Source organism: Mirounga angustirostris, unplaced genomic scaffold, assembly GCF_029215605.1.
Source record: "Mirounga angustirostris isolate CCGP_5_RB_7025 unplaced genomic scaffold, mMirAng1.0.hap1 SCAF_13, whole genome shotgun sequence".
In the NCBI taxonomy this organism is placed as follows: Eukaryota; Metazoa; Chordata; class Mammalia; order Carnivora; family Phocidae; genus Mirounga; species Mirounga angustirostris.
Genome location: NW_026991721.1, coordinates 95,825,356 through 95,847,127, shown reverse-complemented (window position 1 = coordinate 95,847,127; position 21,772 = coordinate 95,825,356). Strand labels below are relative to the sequence as shown.

The following is a 21,772-nucleotide window of genomic DNA, read 5'->3' as shown; positions in this document are numbered from 1 at the left end:
GCAATTATGGGAAACAATAGCCCTTGGGCATCTATCCAAACTCCAGAGGCAGCTGGATGGGCAGCCAGGCTGTAACTGGCTCTGCCCCACACCCAACACACTCACGTGGCCCTCCCCTCCTTCCCCGGGGGGACATTCAGCAGTCAGTGGAGTTGACAAAGCCAGAGAGTCTGAGGGGCACCTGGAGATGCCTGGGATCCAGGGACCAGAGGACGGTGTCACCAGCAACCCCCCACCATCCCCCACCAGTACAGACGCGCGCACCTTTCTGGAAATTCTGGACCCATTTGGGAAGTCCCATCACCCCGTTCCATGATTCTTATGGCCTCTATAAATGTCCGGTGTCTAAGGAAAGTGTTTTTCTTTTCCTATTGAGATACTGCTTTTTCTCTATCTTATCCCTCCCACGCATACCCCTGCATCCCTGCAAGTCACTTCTGCCCTAGGAAGCCAGAGAGAAGAAGGGTCTGAAAAATAATGTGGCAGGAAGCCTCCTCACTGGATGCTTAGATGGAGGAGAAATAAGCTTTGGAAATAAGCTGAGGTTGTAGCAAACTGTGGGCTATTATTAGGTCGCTGTGTTACTTGCTAGTAGGCTAAGCCTGGCACTTGCCCCACCCCTATACCTTTTTGTTGGGATGGAGCCAGAAAAGAACTGAAGGAGGGACTTCTCCCCCTCACACTGACATGAGAGAGTAAAGAATACAAATCTGAGGTGTCCGAAGGCCAGGCCCATGGACGCAGGCTGGAGGATTGTGTTCGGGACCAGAGGCAGGAGTTTGCAAGTGGGGCGCGGGCCATGCATCCACGGGATCATAATGACCGAGGTCAATATATTCAATGCAAGAAAAGCAAGTGCAGAGCAAGAAGGGATAGATCTTTCAGAAGCCAATGGGACCTTCCAGTTCTGTTGGAAATATTTGAATAAGCTTTGGGGCTTTCTTACAACCATGCCTTTTGCTGAGCTCAACAAAGGCAGAGGTAGAGAAAGAGGAAGAAGGGAAAAGGAGAAAGGATAAGCACTGGATTGTCCTTCACCCACCCCCGTCTGGGTTTTTTTGGTGAAGGTTTACTTACTTTTTAAGACTCCTTTCAAGCCTCACCTCCTCTGTGAAGCCCTCCCTGACCTCTCCAGGCGTGATTGGTAGCTTCCAAGTATGGTGTCCATACTCATCATAGCTTCCATCACACTGGGTCACAATCGTGAGCTCCTGAGAACACTGTCGTAGCCTTTGTACCCCCGGGCCTGTCATGAGTACCGGGTACAGAGTCGGCCTGATACGGTGGGTGGCTGGCTGGCTGGCTAAATAAACACACAGAACCCACAGCTGAGGAACCAAAACTAAGAACGCAAACTGAGGCTGTCTGGGCACCTGGGTGGGCAGGGTATCAGTAGAACATCCAATCACAAATTTTTCAGGTCACACAACTTTTATTGCTGAAGACCATCGCCGGGGCTGCCGTAGACATGAACGTGGCCCTCCCCCTGCCCCAGCCCTGGTAACATGCAAGCAGCCCCCTCGCACCGTGCCCAGCCATGCTGTCTGCCTGAGCTGGGCTGGGCTGACCCGCATGGACCCTGCCTCTGAGAGTCATAGCACCATGAGGCAGGCCCAGGGGAAGTGAGGGGAATGGGACTGGGCAAGGAAGAGGTGGCCCAGAGGAGAGGCTGCGGAAGGCCCAGGCCTCTAGCTGGCATGGAGGCCAGGCACACTGATGGCTCACAGGAGCAGGGCAACTCAGATCCTTCAACATGGCTGTTCGGAGGGCCTGGGGACGGTGTCAGCTCTCTCTCCAAGGCAGTGTTCGTGTCAGTGCCAGGTTTCTGAAACAACTGAGAACTTGAAAGGCGGAGAAGCTGAGAGGAAACTGCAAGGCCCAGGACAGCGCTGGGTACGAGGGGGGCCTGTCCACCTGGACTCTCTCAGGCTCCGAGGCCCACAGAAGACAACAGCCATTTCTTCACGCCCTGGTCATGGCCTTCAGATACAGCAACACCTGCGGCTCTCTGTGATGGATTTGCTCGCCAGCCCGCGTGAGGACTCCCTACCCTGAGGACCCTAAAGGGGCTCCTTCATCCAGTCCCTTGAGGTCAGGAACATTCAGCAGGACTCTGGAATGGCACAACTCCCATAAGTCCCTTGGAGTTTTGGGGGTGATGGATGCTAGCACTTCAGGCTCCTGGAATTTTTGGAGAATCTTTAAAAAGGCATCTACTTCCATTTCTTGAATATAAAAATAAAATAAAAATCTGCCCCAACTGCCTATGACCGAACAAGAACAGCTGTGAACCTGGACAGCTGCAGTGCAGCCAGCCCTCCACATCCGGGCACTAGCCCAAGGTCTGAGAAGGGGCAGGATGCTCGTAATGCCAAGGGGAGCATCTTCCTGCTAGGGCCAGCCCAGGCCCTCCACCACCTGGGTGTTACCTGGGCTGCTGGTGGCCACGCAATCTGGGCTAGTCTCCGAGTCAGAGTCAGAGGAGCAAGGATTCCTGATGTGAACTTCCAGGCCCTTCTCTGGGCCGTTTGGGCTTCACTTCCTCCATCCGTCATGGACACCCCTGCAGGGACCTCCATGGTGCCCACACTGTTAACTCCAGGTGCTTTCCAGCCTGGGGTTTGGGAAGAGCCGACCACTCTCCTGGTTTCTGAAGACCTTGGGACAGCAACAACACACACACACACACACACACACATGCATGCACACACGCATGCACATTCACAGAGGCAACAGACAGCGGAGGTGGGAGTAACGGAGGTGACTGGTGGCCTTTAGCCCAGGTGACACTGCAGATGGCCCAGACACTTTGGCCAGTGCCGTGAGGGGGGACAGTCCAGCTGCTTAGGATTTCCGGAAGCGCACCTCCCTCTGAGGACGAGAACAGGGAGAACAGGGTGAGGCTGGGTCAGGAATACAGATGTCAAAGGTGGGGGTTCAGAGCCTGAAATTCAGTCCAGATGTCACTGGGCACTCAGTAAGGAGGAGCCATGGAAGCAGAGAGACCACTAGGCTGGATTTCTGGAGCAAGCACCTGAGCTCTCTGCACTGCTCCGCCCTCGCTCGGGCAGAGCGGGGAAGGGGAGCATAGCGTTCCTGCTTTACAGCTAAGATGGCAGGTGCAGGGAAGGTAGGGCTGCGCTGGGTCGGCAGAGGTGGGAGTGAAGCCCCATGCCCCAGATCCCCATGAGACTAACTTCCTGCCAAGGAGAGAGGCCTCCTGCCCACGCCACTCCACTGGGCTGTGTGAACTCACACCTTAGCCATCCCTGGGGAGAGGACATGCTACTGGGGCCCAGCCTGGGGCCACCCCTTTCCAACCCTTCAGAGGAAGGAAATGGAAGGCGAGAAACACAGGCTGGGGTTGGCCCAACATTCGATTCCTGTCCTGTCCTGGTCTTCCGTACTTTCTGAACACCCCCAAACATGAGGGGTGAGGGGACCTCTCCTAAGACCCCAGGGAAAGTCTGGGACCTCTACCAGGCACCCCACCTTGGGAGTACCCAGTCTGCCCCGTGCAGTGGCCCGTGCAGGCTCTCACCTCCATCTTGCTATAAATCCAGGGGAGGACTTCGGTCACTTTGGTGTACACACCGGGCTTGTTTCTCTGGCCACAGCCCGTGCCCCAGCTGGTGACTCCTGCCAGGTACCAGTGGCCTTTCTGCTCACAGACCAGGGGCCCCCCGCTGTCTCCCTGTGGGGGGAGCACACATCTCAGCACGGTGGGAGAGGTGGTCCTTGAGCAGGAAATGGCTGGCACCTGCTTCTCACTCAAAACCCACCACCCCAGGCTTCCCCCACAGCCCCTGGCTCCCAGGACCTGAGCCCCACCCAGAAGCAGCCTCACCTGGCAGGAATCTCTGCCTCCCCGAAGGTCCCCGGCACACATCATCCTTGGGGTAAGGTAACTGTCATAGACCAAAAAGTCATTGCATTTCTTAAAGTCGATGAGGTTGACCTGTACCTCCCGGAGGAAGGGGGATGTCTTTTCTTCAGAGAAGTCAAGTGGAGGAAAGAGAAGATGGGAAAGGAATGAGACCAGATCTGGCTACCTTCACAACCTTCTAGCTGCTCACCCCAGGACTCAGACTCACAGCTTCCTGGGAGCGGAGGATACCATTCCCGTGGTTGGCCACCTAGAACATAGGGGCACACACACCCTCGCACCACACACAACTCCCTACACATAACATAGAGACAGGCATGTACACAGACAAACTCACAAGCCTATTGGGCTGCCTTCATCTTGCACAATCTTTTCTGTATTCAGAGCACCATCAAATACATCATTTCATTTGTTTTCAGTAACTATGTGTCCTAACGAGGTGTAATTAATCCATTTACAGTTGGAGGAACTTATGGCCAAAGGCGTGACTTGCCCACAGTCACACGGCCAGTCAGTTATGGAGTCGAGACCAGAACAAGGCTGCTCCCAGGCCAGTCACCATCCATTGCACTGAGCAAGGGAAAGGAGGCCCCGAAACCCGTAACTGGCCAGAGGCTAACCGTGAGGCCAGCCAAGTGCTCTGGGGCCAAGCATAAACAACCCCACAGAACCAACATCAGCAAAGACCACTCAGCTATAGTGATGAAGCAAGGCAAAAGAAGACCACTTTGTAATCTTGTTTAAGCATAAATGAAAACAAGGTAGGTTACAAACCACAAAAATATCAACCGTCCCCTCTCCCAGCCAATAGGAGTGGCTACTGCCTCTTCACCAATTATAGCTTTAGACTCAGCTTAATCTTAACTCCTAGATGAGATTATTAGGATGTCCAATCATAGAGTTATCCCTGCTTCCTGAAAGCATCCAATCTAAAGAAATGCTCCACTTTTTTGAACCGCCCACCTCCCCAAATTCTCCAGATCTATGATAAGTCCTTTCTAGCACTCTGTTATTAAGACTTCCATGGAAAGACATGTATCATATGATCTCACTGATATGAGGAATTCTTAATCGCAGGAAACAAACTGAGGGTTGCTGGAGTGGGGGGTGGGGTGGGAGGGATGGGGTGACTGGGTGATAGACACTGGGGAGGGTATGTGCTCTGGTAAGCGCTGTGAATTGTGCAAGACTGTTGAATCTCAGATCTGTACCTCTGAAACAAATAATGCAATATATGTTAAGAAAAAAAAAAAGAGGAAGAAGAAGGTAGCGGGAGGGGAAGAATGAAGCAGAGGAAATCGGAGGGGTAGACAAACCATGAGAGACGATGGACTCTGAAAAACAAACTGAGGGTTCTAGAGGGGAGGGGGGGGAGGATGGGTTAGCCTGGTGGTGGGTATTGAGGAGGGCACATTCTGCATGGAGCACTGGGTGTTATGCACAAACAATGAATCATGGAACACTTCATCTAAAACTAATGATGTAATGTATGGGGATTAACATAAGAATAAAAAAAAATAAAAAAATAAAAAGACTTCCATGGTTCTCCATGGTATATGTTCCCCTCTGTGCAGTGAGCAATGAGCCCAACGTGTTCAGCTACAGGGGGTCTCCGGGTGGTCTTGGCTGGAGACCAACTGCTTTGACATATACTCAAGTGTATATACGCACATTCGTCTCGGGTTGGTTTACAGGATTTTACTTCGGAGCACTCTGTGCGAAGCTGTTTGGGGGACACAGGTACCTGGTGTGGTCTTCATTTAGGGGGACACAGGTACCTGGTGTGGTCTGCATTTAGGGGGACACAGGTACCTGGTGTGGTCTGCATTGATGGAGGGATCTTAACCAACTAAGTGGAGCCTACATGGTCTGAATACAGGATGCATAGTGTTGTCAATAGTCAAATAGTCCATTTGTCATCAAATAGTCTTTCTTTTTTGTAAAGATGTGTGAATGAAGGGTTGGTATCCTCACCAGGAGGTGGTACCTAAGGGTTCTGAGGAAATAAATGTACAGGCTCTAAGGTACAGAGCTGTATATAAACACATTTTGTATATTCTTACAGGATAGATTTTCTGAGCTTATACAGCTATATGTGAAAGTAGCTGATTATTAGGTAAGCCTGTGTCAACAGGTGGTATTTTTTTCACTTGCACATCTGGGACTTTTTCTTTTAATTGACTAAAGCTGCATATACTGAAAACAAAAACAAAAAATTTTTTTCCATTTTGTTTTCACTTTTTAAAAAAATTCAGAATAACTTCAATTTATTTATTTATTTATTTTACTTCAATTTAATGGGGACTTTCTCCATGGAAGAGTTAGTCCAAAGTTTAAGAAACAACCGAGGCTCTGGTGGTGGGTATTGAGGAGGGCACATTCTGCATGGAGCACTGGGTGTTATGCACAAACAATGAATCATGGAACACTTCATCTAAAACTAATGATGTAATGTATGGGGATTAACATAAGAATAAAAATAATAAATTAAAAAAAAAAAAGAAGTGTTGAAATGAACAAACATTGTTTAACATTGGATTCCTATGAGATATATGAAATTTCAAAACACTTTTAAGGATTAAAATACTTTTGTCACAAAAAAAAAAAAAAAGAAAAGAAACAACCGAGGCTCTCTGTGAGCAAGTGGTGTAGTATGATGCGGAGAGCATCATGGCAGGGTGGCCTGGCGGGTTCTAGATTATTCTAGACTACTCTAGACTTAGTTCTGTCTATCAGAAACTACCAGGGTGACCCTGGGCAAGTGACAGAGCCCCAAAGGTCTTCAGTTTCCTCATTTGTAAAATGGGGAGAATGGGTCAAGGGTGGAATTCGGGAGATCAAAAGTTTCTAACAGGTGCTATGAGATGTATTATAAACTGGTCTGCTGTGTGTGGGGGTGAGGTGAACACACACATCCACATTCAGGCCCATGAATCTCTATGCCCAAACCCTCATCTAGACAGGCCCTCCTCTATACACCCTGACATATCACCCCCACACACTCCGTACAGACACACAGACACAGCCCAGCATCTCCGCCTCTCACCATCCGTCTCCTTGGTCTTGCCAAAACCTGTGATCCAGCAGGTCTCATTGAGGCTGAAGGTCTGTCCGTGCATAGGGAGGCAGGCAGGGTGGATGTGAGCTACAACAAGACATCGAGACATCAGAGCAGGGACAAGGCTGGAGGTCTCAGCTGGGGTGGTACTGTGGAGGGACAGGGTGCCCATGTCCTAGGACCCTCCCTCCTTGCCCCCCAGCGTGGTTCTGAATCTTCCAGGGCCTTGAACTGACCAGGCAAGAAACTCAGTCACTTTATCTTGACCCTCTGGCCTTCAGGTTGCTGCTGGAGTTCCCTCAAGCATCCTGATCTCAGTGGGTGCTATGTGGGCAGAAGCATATGCCTTGGAAACCCCCTGTGCCACGCCGATCCCACGTGGCCATAAGTCTCTCCCTTCTAAGAGCGGCCTTCCCAGCTGAGCCTCCTCCATGCCCGTCCATCAGAGGAAGGAGGAACAGCAGGCTAAGTCCCAGGCATTAGCACCATGGCATCTCAGCGATGTGTCCAGCCTGGTTTGGGGAGAGCACCCACATGTGGGTCAGGAACTAAGGGACTCCCTCCAGGTCAGACAAGCTCCCCAAGTGGGAAGAGCACATCCCTAGAGGTACAGACCACAAAACCACTGCTCCCTTGCCCCCATGCTCAGAAACATTTAGAAGGTGCTGTTGTACATCATGTCACAGCTCCCTCTGAGGACTGGGATCTTTACTAGGGCAGGGACCACCAAACTCCACTTTGCAAAATGAAAATATCAGCTGATAGAATGTTTGCAGTGTTCTCAATTGTTTGTTATGCTCACCGCAGCTTCCTGCACCTAGAACAGTGCCTGACACATACAAAGTGCTCAACAAACATAGAAAGGAAGAAAGGAAGGAGCGACACAGAGGAAGGGGGTGTGGGAGAGGGAATGAATGCTAGATTCTTCTCCTATAAATTGGGCTCTAAGTATCGGGGTCTAACACATTGGTCTGCTAGAGAGTAAACAAACAAACAAGAAATGAAGGAATGGCATCAATTATTAACCAAAAAATGCAAAACATAAGTTCTTAAAATATGCTCGTTTTTAAGAGCTAGGGTCTTAAAAAATATATAACACGGTTCTATCCTCCACTCGTTTTTATGGGGGAATTAAATTTATCAGTGAGTTTTCACAAGGTTTCTCAGATAGTACTATGACTTGAAAGTGCTCAGTCCACCAAGGAGTTTAAGAAAATCTACCCTGATTTCTAAACCAAAAATCAGGGCACATGGTCTGACCATGGGACTATATAAATCTAAGCTGTGATTCTCAGACTAGAGGTGTGCTTCCTGCCCAGGGGCCTATCAGAGTCTGGAGAGGGACTGCCATAGTCTGAAAAGCATATGCAATGTTATAATAGCTTTCATTCGGTTTTACAGATTACTTAATTTGATTGGGAATTCCAAATAACATTAAGTGGGGTCGGGGGGGCGGGACATCTGGATGGTTAGCCAAATGGAGTCTGGGTTTGGCAAGGTTGGAAAGGCCTATTCTGGTCCTGCAGACTGCCCCCTCTTAGCTGGGCATGAGGGGCAGCGCATGGGCAGAGGACCGCCCCTCGCCTTGCAAGTCCCGGGGCTCCTCAAAATAGGCTGGTAGGCTAGAGCGGAGGAGGAGTGGCGGGGAGGCTGGCCCTGGGTGGGCGTGGCCCTGGATGGGCGTGGCGCTGGGCCAGCCCCGCCCAACCGAGCTCAGCCGCCGTTTCCTCCTCCTCACCCCACAATGACGACCTAGTGTCTGACTCAGGACCGACACCGCCTCTGTAATTAATGTGCCAGGAAAGACCAGCTCGCAGGCTCAGAGCACGAGAAAGTCTGGACTAACCAGAGAGCCCTCCAAGGCTGCCAGAAAGCCCAGTCCACCTTAGCGATCCTTCTTCAGAGAAGCCCCATGTGTGCCACCTCGGCTCCCCCAGCTGTTCCCGCCCTCAAGTCACTGACCTCTACTGACTGAGCGTCCCCCAGTTTGTTCTATTTGCAACTGCAACTGCAGAGCGCGCTGCATAGCAGCAGACACACAGTATTTGGTAAGTGCACACATGAGTGAGTGAATTAATGGATGACACCCTCTTTGATCCCCGAACAGCTCCCCTAACATTTCCGCCCTGTGGCCAAAACTCGTCGCAATTCACTGTCTGAACTCTGAAAGTGTGCTCGTTTTGTGTTTCCACCTGCAGTGATCCCAATTTGCCAGCAGAGAGCCCAGCAAGAACAGCATTGCTCCGGAGGCAGACCCACCTGGATCCCATCCTGGAGCTGCCGCTTAGTACTCCGTGGCCCTGGGTAATTTTCTCTCCCTGAGGCTCCATCTCCTCAAATGTAAAATGAAGCTAATAATAGTACCTGCTCTACAGGATTGGTCGGGAAGAGTCAATGAGTCAATGATACCGCAGTGGCAAAATGCCTACCACAGTGCCCAGCCCCTGTTAGGTGCTCAATAAATAGGAGTGACACAATTCGATCTATTTATATTGGTTAAGACCAGTATCCAAGCCTTATCTCTGTCACCAACTTGCAGTGTAAGATGTGTCATTTGGGACAACCTTATTTCCAGCCTCTGGGCCTCAGTTTCCCCAATGGTAAAGTAGAAGAGTTCCATTAAATGATCCCCAAGAGCCTTTGGCTTCCACCATGCTGAGGCTCTGGGACCCCAAGAGGGGTCTATGGACACGGCAAGGCTGGGCCCTGAGGGCTACCTGGAAGAGCCGGCGTGGCTGTGACTCACCAGACAGGGTCAAGGGCTTGGAGAGCCGCATGAGAGCAATGTCATAGTCATCCTCCTCGTCTGTGTAGTTGCCATTGATGATGATCTGGGAGACGGAGGCTGCCTCAGGCAGCTGGAGCAGGTTGCTGGTGCCTGCGTAGACCTTCCAGCCCTCCAGAATCTTCTCCTGGGTCCTGCAAGAGCCCCAAGGGAGCATGGTCCGGCTCCACGTCTGGTGGAGCCCCCTGGCAGCCGCAGCACCAGCTTACAGGCAACGGGATGGACCAAATGACCTCGGAAGGGAGCCCTCCTTCTTAGCCCGGGGCTCTAAAACAACCCCTTTTCTCCAAAAGCCCATCCTAAACTGGCCACCCAGCCCCTCACAACAATAAAGAGGAGTGATGGGCACAATCTCTGAGCATTTACCCCCCACTGTCTCCTCCGTGCACCACCAAGCTTCCTATAGGGTGGACAGGTCACAGCTCAGAAGTATTATCCTCAGCAGAAATGGAGCTGTAGACAGGACAAAGTCATCTGCCAAAGACTCACTCACTCCTGGGGAAGCCAGTGCCCCTGAGGCCTTGTCCTCAGAGCCCTTTCCTGCCCCCCAGCTAAAGGGACAGGCTGATGGCACCGCCCTCCCTGCGATCCCCATCCCTCAATTCCCTATTCCCGGGACAGCATTCCTGATTCCTCAGGCTCCTCTCCTGGAAGTTCGTGTTGCAGGAAGTGGCAACAAGCCCAAAGCCTCTATTTCACCCCGTTCTTCAGGGACAGGCTCCCAAGCCCTTTTTTCCTGCCTGCCTCACTCTCCCTCCGGGTCATCCAGGTTGTTTTCTCATTCTGGGCTGCGCTCAAAACAAGTAGCCCCAGTGCACAGTCCCAGGACCAAACAGCAACTGCAGATCATGGCCCTGACCCTGGGGGCCTGGGCTCACAACCAGAGCCCTCCTCCGCAGAGACAAGTCAGTCTGCCATCAGCCCTCCCCGGTGCTCCCCCGGGGCCTGGGCGGCATGGCATCACCCGCCCCTCGGGCACTTACACGAAGAAGCAGTGGGCGGCGGTGAGCACCCACTGGGCGTCGATCAGCGTGCCCCCGCAAATGTGAGTGGTGCCGTAGTGCAGACTGACTTGCCAAGGCCACTTGCTCTCTGGGGCCAGCGCCCCTCCCACGATCCGCCCTGTCATGGCCCTCAGTCCACAGTCTGGGGAGAAGCAGGCAGATGAACCGTGACCTCGGCTGCCCTCCGAGCCACTCCCATGCTCCCTGGGCGCGGCGGGGCAGGCTCGGGCAGCCCCTTCCTAGGGGCACCCACCCGCCCATGGACACAGCATTGCTCACTTAATCTGACATGGCCCGGCTGTTTCTTGCCCAAGCAGAGCTCCCATGTGGTGAGTTGGATTTCTGGGATCACCCTGTGGGAAGTTGCATCCCTGGCAAGTTCCTCTTTCCTCCCACTCATTCATTCTTTCCTGAACTTTGACAAATGCTCACTAAAGTGCCTGAAGTTGGGGGCACTGTGCCAAGCATCATGTCATGATGGTGAATCCCAGGGCTGCCATGCTGTGCAGGTGGGTCTGTGCCCATATGGTTCCCCAGTGGGTCATTTAGTGCTACTGGGGACCCTGTATGTACCCCCAACGGAACATTTCCAAGCATGTTCTGGAGTCATCCCCCCAAAATTGTGGACAAGGAGGGCAGTCCGTGGAGTTTGTTTGGACGGTGTCCTTTTTGTCTTTGAAGGGGGAAAAAGGGAAGAACCAGCAGCGGTCTGAGGGGTGGGCACTCTGTCCATAGCCCCGTGCCCACCCACTCAGGGGAGCACCCCCACCTGGTCATTCCTGAGAACACAGCACTTGTAGGCTGGTTAACAGCTTGGGCTTTGGGGTCAGACCCAAGGTCAGATACCAGCTCCTCACCTACCAGCAATCTGTCCCTAAGCAAGGCAAACATTTCAGTCTCTTATCAGTTAGTGGACAGTAAAGGCACCTGCCACATGAGAACCAAATGCAATTGTTTATCAAGAGTCAGTAAGAGTCGAATGTACTCGGTAAATGTTCGCCCTGGATCTAGTTCCGCATCTGTTGATATGGGAGCTTTCCGCTGATCCAGACTAGCCCTCCCAGTCCTCCCCACACCCAGAATCCATGAGATTTGAATGGCTTCCCCCATATGAACAAGGTTGCTGGGCTGAGCAGAGTCCGGAGAAGGGAAAGTGCTACCCTGAGACTATCCCCGTGCCTTACAGGGACCCCAGCCCCGAAGCAGGCCTGCTGGTTAAGACCATCTTCCTGTGGGACCCCCAGGGCTGGCCATCTCCCCCAGAGGGGTCCCACGCCTCTGTTTCCTCACTCCCACCCCACAGAGGCCACAGCCCAGGAGGAAGAGCATCTTCTTACGGGAACACTGGAGAGAGATATACCGCTGGGAAGGGCATTCAGACCTGCACGAAGGGACACAGATGATGGGAAAGGGCACATTAGATACCTCCTCCAGGAAGCCTTCCATGATTGACTCATTCCAACTTCCTGTCCCATTTCCTTTGCATATGATAGAGATTCTGATCTCCCTCCCAGAGAGACAAACCCTTCTAGTGCTTCCTCCAGGAATGGAGATGGCTCAGTGCAAACCATCGCCACCCTTGTCCCCATGCCCCAGTTTTCTTATGGTAGATTGCACACATTGGGTAGATCCATGTCCTTTGAACTCATGACTTCATTGTCCCAGCATCTTTCCAAAGCTCCTGGGCCAGTTCCTCAATGCTCCATGGGCAATGCATCTTACAAAACACCTAGCACAAAGCAGGCATCCAGGCTAGAGCTCGTTCGCTTCTCTTCCCTCCCCTCCCCATCCCTTTTTCTCTGGGAGCCTGGCTTCTCCTTTCCCTCCCCGAGGTAAACACCGCTAGCTGGTGGAGCACCCCTCAACCTCCCTGAGTGGGATTGGGACAAGGGCGGGGCTGCAGTGCAGAGATGACAGATGGTGTGGCCCAGGGCCTCCCAGCCAGGCCTCCCTATCCCTGACCACATGCACCTGGCCCTCCTCCTGCAGCTGCTTCCCCTCCCCCGACACCCCCCAGTGATGTTTCTCCCTCCCCACCCCAAGCCCACTCCCTGCAGCAGCTCCCAGTCCAAACACCTGGCGGATAGGTGGCCCCAAGGTCTATTCATGGTCCCTGACCACCAGATGAATGCTTGGGCCACCCCTGACCTTGAGGTTCTCTCTGCACCATGCTTCAATAAGAACTTGCAAGTCAGGAGATGGGTGGCAAATGAGGACTGTTTCTGGGATGCTCGGGACATTCACGATGGACTCCTCCTGGAGGCTGGGTCCCAAAATGGCCAAAGGAGAGGGACTCCCTGACTCAAAGCACCCCACCATCTCCCTGCTCGCAGGCAGGCAGCCTGATCCACACCACCACACCTGTAGAGGCTTTCCTGGAGGGTAGAGCTGTATTTGGAGATTGAGAAGCTGCTGGCAAGATCCCTACGGGCCACCTCGGTCGTCCGGTAAGAGCTGTAAGGGAGGGAAAGAAGGATGAGCCCCCTTGAGACAGGCTGCCCCCCTTCCCGGTGCCCCAGCTGCCATTAGAATCTTGCTGGCAGAGGACAGAGGCGGTTAAGGCCCAGTACCCCCAGCCCCCACCCGCGTATTCCACCACTGTCCCCACTAGCCCTGTGCACTGGCCCAGGACACAGCAGCATTAGCACCCCCTGGGGATTTGTTAGAAATGCAAATTCTTGGGTCCTCTTAACCCTAGATCTCCTGAATCGGGAACTCCGTCTGGTTCGATGTTTTAGCAGGCCCTCCGGGTGATTCTGATACACAAGCGAGTTCAGGAAACACTAGCCGGGCCCTTTTCCAGCCAAGCTGCGATCCATGGGCCAGCAGTAGCAGCCCCCCAAACCTGCTGAGCCAGACTCTGCATTTTAAAGATTCCCCACATTATGGCTTTGCACATGAAAGTCTGAGAACCTTGTACTCGCTTACTGGACCTCAGACCACAGTGTACATAAGAATCACCTTGGGGCATTTGTTAAGCAGGTTTTCGATCCTAATCCAGAGATTCCTATTTGGGGGTGCATTTTAACAAGCACCCCCAGGGGATTCTGATGTGGCTGATCCGTGGACCACTATCTGTGTGGCACTTCTGTGCGTTTCTAGAACATGGTGCACCCTTGCATGAGAGTGTGCATTTTGCACATGCTGTTCCCCTCCCTGGGGGCTTCTCTGTTCCCTGCTCTCCACCAGGTGCAGTCAGGCACCCTCTCTGTTGCGTACCCATAGTGCTTTGCACAGGTCCTTATCATTACACATAGCATTATGCTGTGGTTGTTGGTTTAAGCCTCTCTCCCCCACACCATACCGGAGGTTCTTGAAGGGCAGGGGGATCTTGTCAGGGTGCCCATGGTCTCCGGCACATATCAAACCTCAATTACGTGCTTGGAATAAATGACACACTATCTACTGAAGCCCAAGGGAAGTTCAGATTTGCATAAGGTCGTACAACTCAACAACTGAAGACGTCTGTCTTCTTCCAGCCAGATCCCCTGACTCCCCTCTTACAGATCGGAATTCTGAGGCTGGGGTGAGGGCAGAGGACAGGTTCTAAGTCCTAGCCTCCGAGCCCTGGTTTTCAAGGCGCTGCCTCGACAGAGAGTCCACAGTGACCGCCTAAACCCTTCTCCCCACAACCTCACACACATTGGTGAACCCCAAAACTCGGACCAAGAGGGAAGATGGAGTTGGCTATGTGGCCTGGAGATAAAGGGAAGAAGGGGGGACTCCTTCAAGTGGGAAGGCTGTCCTAACCCTACTCCCAGCTCCACCCCCCAGCATCTGCTTTGGTGTGAAATCTTTAGAGCCAAAGATTCTTAAGACTTTACCTGGCCACACCTGCCCATCTCCTTCCCCCTTGGATGAGTTCCAGCTCAAGCCACAGCTGCTGGAGCTCAGAGCCTGAGCCTCTAGTTTCCGGCTGGGAGGAGAAGATAAGACCTGCTCAAAGCCTACCCCCTTCACAGGACCACCGTGATCATTAACTGTGACCACGGCCACAAGGCCACTTTGATGCTCCTACTGCAGATCTCCAGATCACTACTCTGGCCCCGTGGGAACAACTTGCCCCCAGACTTGGGCTCCCAGGGCCCTTTGAATAGCTCAAGAGCGTCCCGAGCTAGTGCCCTCAGCCCTGGTCCTCAAGAGTCTTTTTAATGAGTTGCCCCCAGTGAACCTGAGGGGCCCTTGCCGAGAGCCCAGGACGTCCCTGAAGCTGGGACCCAGGGGGGGAGGTTTACCTCAGGAAACCCAGCTGCTGACAGGTCTTCTCTGAGTAGGAGTCATTCCAGCTGTCACTGCAGATGGGAAGCCACTGATGGGAGGATCCGGAGTAGACTTTAAGCAGAGACTTGTCCCAGTCAAACCTCACTGCCGGGCAGGAAAAGGGCAGAGCGGGCTCTCAGCACCCAGGTCTTGAGGAATGTACTGAGTTAGGCTCTGAGACGCTCCTGTCCTGAGGCTCCTCGTTGAGGCCTGGGGAATGTCTGGGAGCAGCCAGGAGGTACTGATCACCAGCCAGGGCTCAGAAGCCCAGGATGCTCAGGAAAGGCAGAGCCAAGGCAGGGACTGGGGCAGGGCAGAGAGCTCTCTATGCCCCGGGGGACCATTGCTGGGAAAAGGGAGGAGCACTGCCAGGAGCCTTCACCCCAGGAAGGCAGCGACATGCCTGAACAAGAGAGTGGCATGGGGAATAAGGTCTGTGATCTGACTGCATGTGCAGTCAGAGAGTGATGTGGTCGTGGGCAATGACACACACAAACACACAGGGGAAATGCTCCCACAGACACCTACATCAGGGCTATACATCGGCAACGCACCGAGAAACCCCTGAGGGTCAGAGCGCAGAGAGATCTTTGTGCTCATCTAGGCTAGCTCTTTACCAACTGACCTTTATGAAACCGTAGGGGTGCCAAGTCAGAGGTCACCTGCTGGGGCCTAGAAGCATGGGGCATGGGGACAGAGCTCTGGACCCCACACCTGCCTCCAGCCAGAGTAGCTCTATTTTGTCTGATACTCGGGAATGGTCAGATTCTGAGAACCACTGATCTTGTCCAGTTCACTCATTTCACAAATTAGGAACCTGAAGCCCAGAGAAGGTAAGTGACTTGCCCGAGTCACACAGCACTCAAAGCCAGGTTTCAGACCCAGGTCTACTATGACCAGAACCCAGCTCCTCCGACTCTCTGTGCATTGCCTCCCATTCGAGCTGATACGCAGTTTGCAGTCTCCAGAGTGCATGCGCACACACGCGTGCACACACACGCGTGCACACACATGCACACATTCAGGCAGACATGCACCCATGCCCAGCTCAGCATCCTTACCGCAGCCCAGCTCATCACTCCTCAGCTTACAGTCCACGGTCCCATCACAGCGCACAGCATGGGGGGGGCAGCTCTCCACCGGCTCCTTGTACTTGATCCCCGTGTGGCCCCGCCACAAATAGACTGGAAAACAACAAAGCAGACAGCTGGGTCACTGCCAACCCCAGGAAGACAAGACACTGAGCAGCCCGAGGCCCTGGGGGTTCTGAGACACCGACCTGCAATCCCTCTCGGACTCTGGGGCTCTCTTCCCCCATCTGTATGGAGAGAAAGGCTGCTCAGGAATGCTCCGGAATGCTCTGGAAAGCTCCTGCAAGCAGGGCAGCACCAGGCAGACTCAAGCAGCCACCCAGAGAGAGAGAAAGAGAGGGAGGGACAATGAGGGAGGGAGGTGTGGAGGTGGGTACAGCTTTGGGAGCTCCCATGCCCTACATGGGCCAGAGTGGCGACCAGAGAAAGCCCTCCTCCAGAATCCCAGAGCCCCCCCCTCTCGGAGCCCCTCTGGCCTCCCTTCTTCTCTGTGCTCTGAGGGTCATGGCAGAGAAATTTCTGTCTCCAGCGTCCACACGCTCAAGCACTGCCCATGCTGTCCTCTCAAAGGCTGTTCTTTCGGTCTCAGAAGCTCCTGGATTTTCCTCCTCCTCCCTCTCCCCTACACAAGGGATGTCCCCTTTGCTCAGCTCCTGCCCCATTACTTGTCTTTATGCCTTTAGATGTCTTTCCTCTCAAAGAGCAAATCTAGGTGGCTGATTCCCAAATGTCCAAGTTTTACAAACCACCTGGGAAAGTCAGCCCCGTGACTCCCTGCGTCTGGAACACTAACCTCTTCTCAAACTAGGGATCCCATCCCTCCTGCCAGAGACACCTTCCCTTGGGTGCCCAAGAAACCCGAGTTCTACCTCCTCACCCTGCCCCTCACCCTCAGCCTGACCCCCTGCTTCTCCCGCCAGCCCTACCACGCGCTCAGTCACCCTGCTCCTTCCAGACCCAGACACCAGTGCCCACGGGGCCACAGCTGGAGGGCCCCCCTGATGGTCAGCAGGCTTCAGGACATGTGGTGAAACCACACTGTGACTCTAGCTCTATCCGGGGGCCACCCTTGGATGCCAACTCATCCCTCCATGGGTCATTCCCGACTGCTCTCCCATGACTGCCAGGGGGTCCCCAGAGCAGTGCCCTGTGCGGGAGGGGCAGGAGAAGCAGGGCAGCGCATCCTGGCTGGAGGTCCACACGGACACCACGTGGCAGGCATCGTGACAGCGATGCCCCCACCTTGTCAGGCAGGTGGGGACACCGAGGCTGGGGAAGTTAATTTGTGTGGTCACACATCTGGCAAGCGGCAGAGCCAGGATGCTCTGGGGGGCCGTGCCCTTAAGCAGCACGCTACCTCCTCGTGCTCCATCCTCTTCCTGGAGTAACCCGGGCCAGCCCGGGTTTCCGCACGGTCACCCACCCAGCTCCTCCCCACACCGTGCCACCTCTTCAACAGAACCCTTACCCCCCGGCCTGGTGTTTAAAGCTGTCTACCATGTAGCTCAGCCATGCCCAGCCAAACAGAGAGCCCAGGCCCCCCAGTACTCTTTCCCTCGCTGGCTATGCGGGTCCCTTCGTTCTCCCCATGCCGACCTTGCCCCCCTGCCCCCGACATTTCCTGCAGCTGCTCGTCCCGCTCAGATGCCCTGTCCACGTGCTGTCCCATCCTCCAGGCCGTCACTTGACCCTTCGTGAGCTGGTCTCTGCCACCCCGGCCCACACAGCTGTCACATTTGTGTGACGGTCACACAAATGTGACCGTCACATTTCTTCCTGACGGTCACATTTGGCCTTAATTATTGCCATCGAGATCCCTCAGGAGACTGGACTCTCTTCCGAGGACAGGGTGGCAAAGGGTTGTCCTTCTGCCCCCGCAAGGTTCCCCGCTGTGCCGGGCCCGTGCCAAACCCAAGAACACTTTATCCCATTGTCCAAAAATGCCCAAGAGACTTTCCCTAATCTGTGTTTATATGTTTTTTTTTTTTTAAATAATTAACGTATATAGATTTTGTGCCAGGCACCGTGCCATTATGTCACTTACGGCTCATAACCCCGTGAAGTCTTTATGAGTGCTGACGGGGCACGTGGTAAGTCAAATGCACTGAAGGAACTGAATCCCATCTGAAGATGCAGAAACGGAGCTCAGAGAGGCTAACTAACTCTCTCAAGCAAGATGCACAGGAAGTAGCAAGGATGAGGCCCGAGCCCGGGTCCTCCTAACCCAGCGGCCCGGAAGGGGCCTGGAGGCCCCTGTGGACTGTGGTCCACGGCCTTTTGCGGGAGTGTCTGTGGGGGGCACTGTAGCCAGAAGAGTGTGTGTTCCCCACTCCCGTCTCCCTGCGACGCGCCCCCGTCCGCAGACCCCATTCCGCCCGGCCATGGGCCATGACCAGAGCCCGCCCCTGCTCCCTCCGTTAAACTCACGGAGAATGATGAGCGACACCACAAGGGCGATGAGGAGGAGGACACATCCGATGAGCGGCAGCTGCTTCTGGCCCTCCTGCCAGGTGAACTTGGGCAAGCTGATACCTAGGAGCGGGGCAGCAGCAGGGGAGGGTAAGGCTGTTGGAGAGGGGTCCAGTGCAGTGGAGGAGGGGAAGGAAACAGGCTGGCCCGGGAGGGCCCCACGGGGACCTCTCCACTCCAGAATGTGGCAGCACCCCACCTGATGCCCACAGCTCCCTTTAGCGGAGCATCTCCTCCGGGCCAGCCAGCCACACTGGCAAGTGCTCTCTTGTGGAATTCTCACAGCAACTGTGTGAGCTGGACGTTATCGTGCTCATTTGATAGATGGGGAAACTGAGGTTCACAAAAGTGAAAGAACTTGCTCGAGGTTACTTGGCCAGCGAACGGCAGAGCAGGGAGTCAAATGAAGTGTGTCTCGTTCCAAAAGCCACACCAGAGTGCCCCACCAGCCCCTGAGAGGGCAAGACTGTGAGAGGGGCCCCAAATATGGGACGGTGGGGACAGTCTGAAGCCCAGCACGAGAGGAGGGCAACATTGGGATGGGCAGACCCACTGTTTCGTTAGGGGCAGGGCCAGCCCCAAGGCCCATCTGCTCGCTCTGACTGCCAGCAACTGAACCAGGGTAAGTCGGGTTGGAAGGATGGAGGTCAAGAGTGCCTGCCTGGTCGGAATCTCTCCATTTCCTCCTCAGCCCACAGATGCGCCCACAGTCAGGACCCTGCTCCAAGGCCAACCCTCGCCTCCCGGCAGACCCATGGAAGGGGCTCTAACCAGAGTCCTTGCTCTCGAAATCTGCCCTATGACCCGCACTGCACAGCCTCCAAAGTTACAGCTGCTTTGTTGGTCCTGGTTTCTTCTCCCCGCCCCCCAAGGCCCCCATTTTCCACTGTCTTGGGCTTGCACGTAATGGCTTCTTTCTGCCCCACCTCCCCAGGCCCCCCACTGCCCGCCCCTGACCATTCCCCCTGCTCCTCACACATCACTATCCAAGGAGGAGAGGAAGAGAAGAGAATCCCAACTCTGAGATTTCGTCCCCGCACATCGCCTCCTTCCCTGTTCCTCTTGCCTTCCCTGCAGTGTCCCCCTTACCTGGGCTCTCCTCAGTGGCCCTGGTGGCTGGCGCTGACCTGGCAGGAGATGCCCGGATGGGCACGGCCCCCAGTGGTGTTGCTCTAACAAGGTACACTCTCGTCGGAGAAGATGTCATGGAGGCTGACTGGGCAGACAATGACCTGGAAGGGGATGCCCGGGCCGCGGACGCCCGGGCTGGGGACACCCGGGCTAGAGACGCCCGGGCTGGAGACGTCCTTGCCGGGGAAGCATTCTGGAAGCAGAGTGAAGGGCATCCTTCAGGCTGCTCGCCTGAGAACCCACCCAGCTATCAGGTTTGCTGAGCCAGGAGATCCATGCTCTGGGGCAAGCAGCTAGGTGGGGAGCAAACACTGCCCCCCATCACCACCATCATCACCTCCCCACTCCTGGCAGAGAAGCATCTGAGAAGAGAGTTTCCCAGGATGGAGCACAAGTTCAAAGAGCCTGCACCCCCCACCTCCCTACAGTCTCTCCCCATCACAGGGACCTGCAGAGGTGGGCAGAGGGCAGTGGGCCATCTGCCTGGGGCTTGGGGGGCCCTTGCTTGGGCTACATGTGTCTAGGGACCCTCCCTCTGAGGGTGGCTCAAGGAGATGTGGTCCCTGGGGAGGAAAGTGATTGCTCCTTCCGCCCTCTTCACTTCTACACCCCCCACACCATGCCCTTTCCTCTTGTGGGCATCAGACTTATAAAACCCCATTCTTACTATAAGCTGTCATCAAAAAGTGTGAATAGCACTCCTTAAGAAAAGCCCTGACCTGCCTTGTAGCCCACCATTCTCAGTAACACCAGACTTGTCTCGTTCACCCACGCACCTGCACGCACGCATGCACACACATGCGTTCACTCACCCATGCATCAGAGGCAACATCAGAAGAAGGTACAGGCAGGGGTAGGAGTCCACCACTCTTGGACAAGATCCTTAACCCGACTCAGCTGCAGGTGGAGTGGTTTGCTCGCCCAGATTTAGCACTCTAGTGGATGGTTATAGAGGACCTCACGTGCTCTAAGAGCTTTATATGTATTTACTCACTTAATCCTCAGGACAGAATTGCTCCCATTTTGCACAGGGGAAACAGAAGCAGAGAGACTAAGCAATGTGATCAAACTGTCAGAGCTGGAGAGGGGCTGGGCCAGAGCATGAGTCCAGAAAGCCGGGCTCGGAGGCCAGCTCAACCATGAGGTTTTGCTGCCTCTCTGAGGAGGGATGCAGTTGATAATGCAGCATCCAGTCTTACTAGGCAGTCAGTGAGCGCTGGTGGGGTGTTCTAAATCTAAGAGAGAGCCAGAGGGCAGTCAGGGCGGAAAGGAAGCCTGGTGGGGCCCCCAGTCCCTGTCACCTCCCTCTGGCCCCTTATACCATCCCCACCTCTTCAGCCCCCTCCAGAAACCCCAGAGGCCGCACGGGGAGCTGGGACTGGATCTGGCCCAGGGGCCACATCTGACCGTCATCATCATTCCTGCTGGGAGCTGACTGGCCCCTCAGGAGGGATGGTGAGGGCATCACACCTGTGCTGGGGACCCTGCGCTGGGCCACCATCGACAGGGCTGTGCAGGGGAGACAGGCTCTGGCCCCTGGCACCTGTTTCCATCCCTCACCTGCCAGTGTGCTTGACATTGGACATTATTAGTAAGCCAACCGGTTAAGAAAAAGTCCTCCTTGTTAGAACATCGGCCCAAGTCAACACCATCATCCCCACCAGGCAAGGGTTTCTTGTTTGGTTTTGTCATAATTGTTTTAAACTCCCTTTTCTAAGAGTCAGAGGTAATGGATTTGGTCACTTCCTCATTGTTCTGGAAGCTGCAAAATGAATTCAAGGAGGAATCTCGAGACCCTGACCACGCTCAGCTTACCACCGGGCGGGACCAGGAGCCATTATCCCAGGGAGTTGCTGGGTTACTTAACGGATGTGGGTAAATACACGTGGATCCAGGTGCCCCAGCGAGCCGAGCAGGGACACACTTGTGTGTGTTTAGGGACCAGAAGGGCAGCTGCCGCTGCTGCTGACCCAGCTGGACCAGAGCTCGGATTCCCCGTCTCATCCCCATTATCTAGAGACTAGATTTCCATAAAGTGAAGACAGGTGAGCCCCTAGACACTCCAAGGGAAACAGGACTGGGGCTGTG

At 54.2% G+C, this 21,772-nt stretch overlaps 1 protein-coding gene across 1 annotated transcript; it reads right to left on the bottom strand.

Annotated features, from left to right (window-relative positions):
* Window positions 1-2,844: 2,844 nt before the first annotated feature.
* Window positions 2,845-21,185, bottom strand: TMPRSS13 (transmembrane serine protease 13). The gene is made up of 13 exons (XM_045892747.1): window positions 21,015-21,185; window positions 19,643-19,877; window positions 18,512-18,616; window positions 16,055-16,177; window positions 14,969-15,098; window positions 13,095-13,187; window positions 12,071-12,114; window positions 10,713-10,875; window positions 9,691-9,863; window positions 6,933-7,031; window positions 3,848-3,990; window positions 3,542-3,694; window positions 2,845-2,871 (listed from the first exon to the last, which is right to left on the bottom strand). Exons 1-13 carry the CDS (start codon window positions 21,183-21,185, stop codon window positions 2,845-2,847), a joined length of 1,659 nt encoding a protein of 552 aa, XP_045748703.1.
* Between the last annotated feature and the right edge of the window lie 587 nt (window positions 21,186-21,772).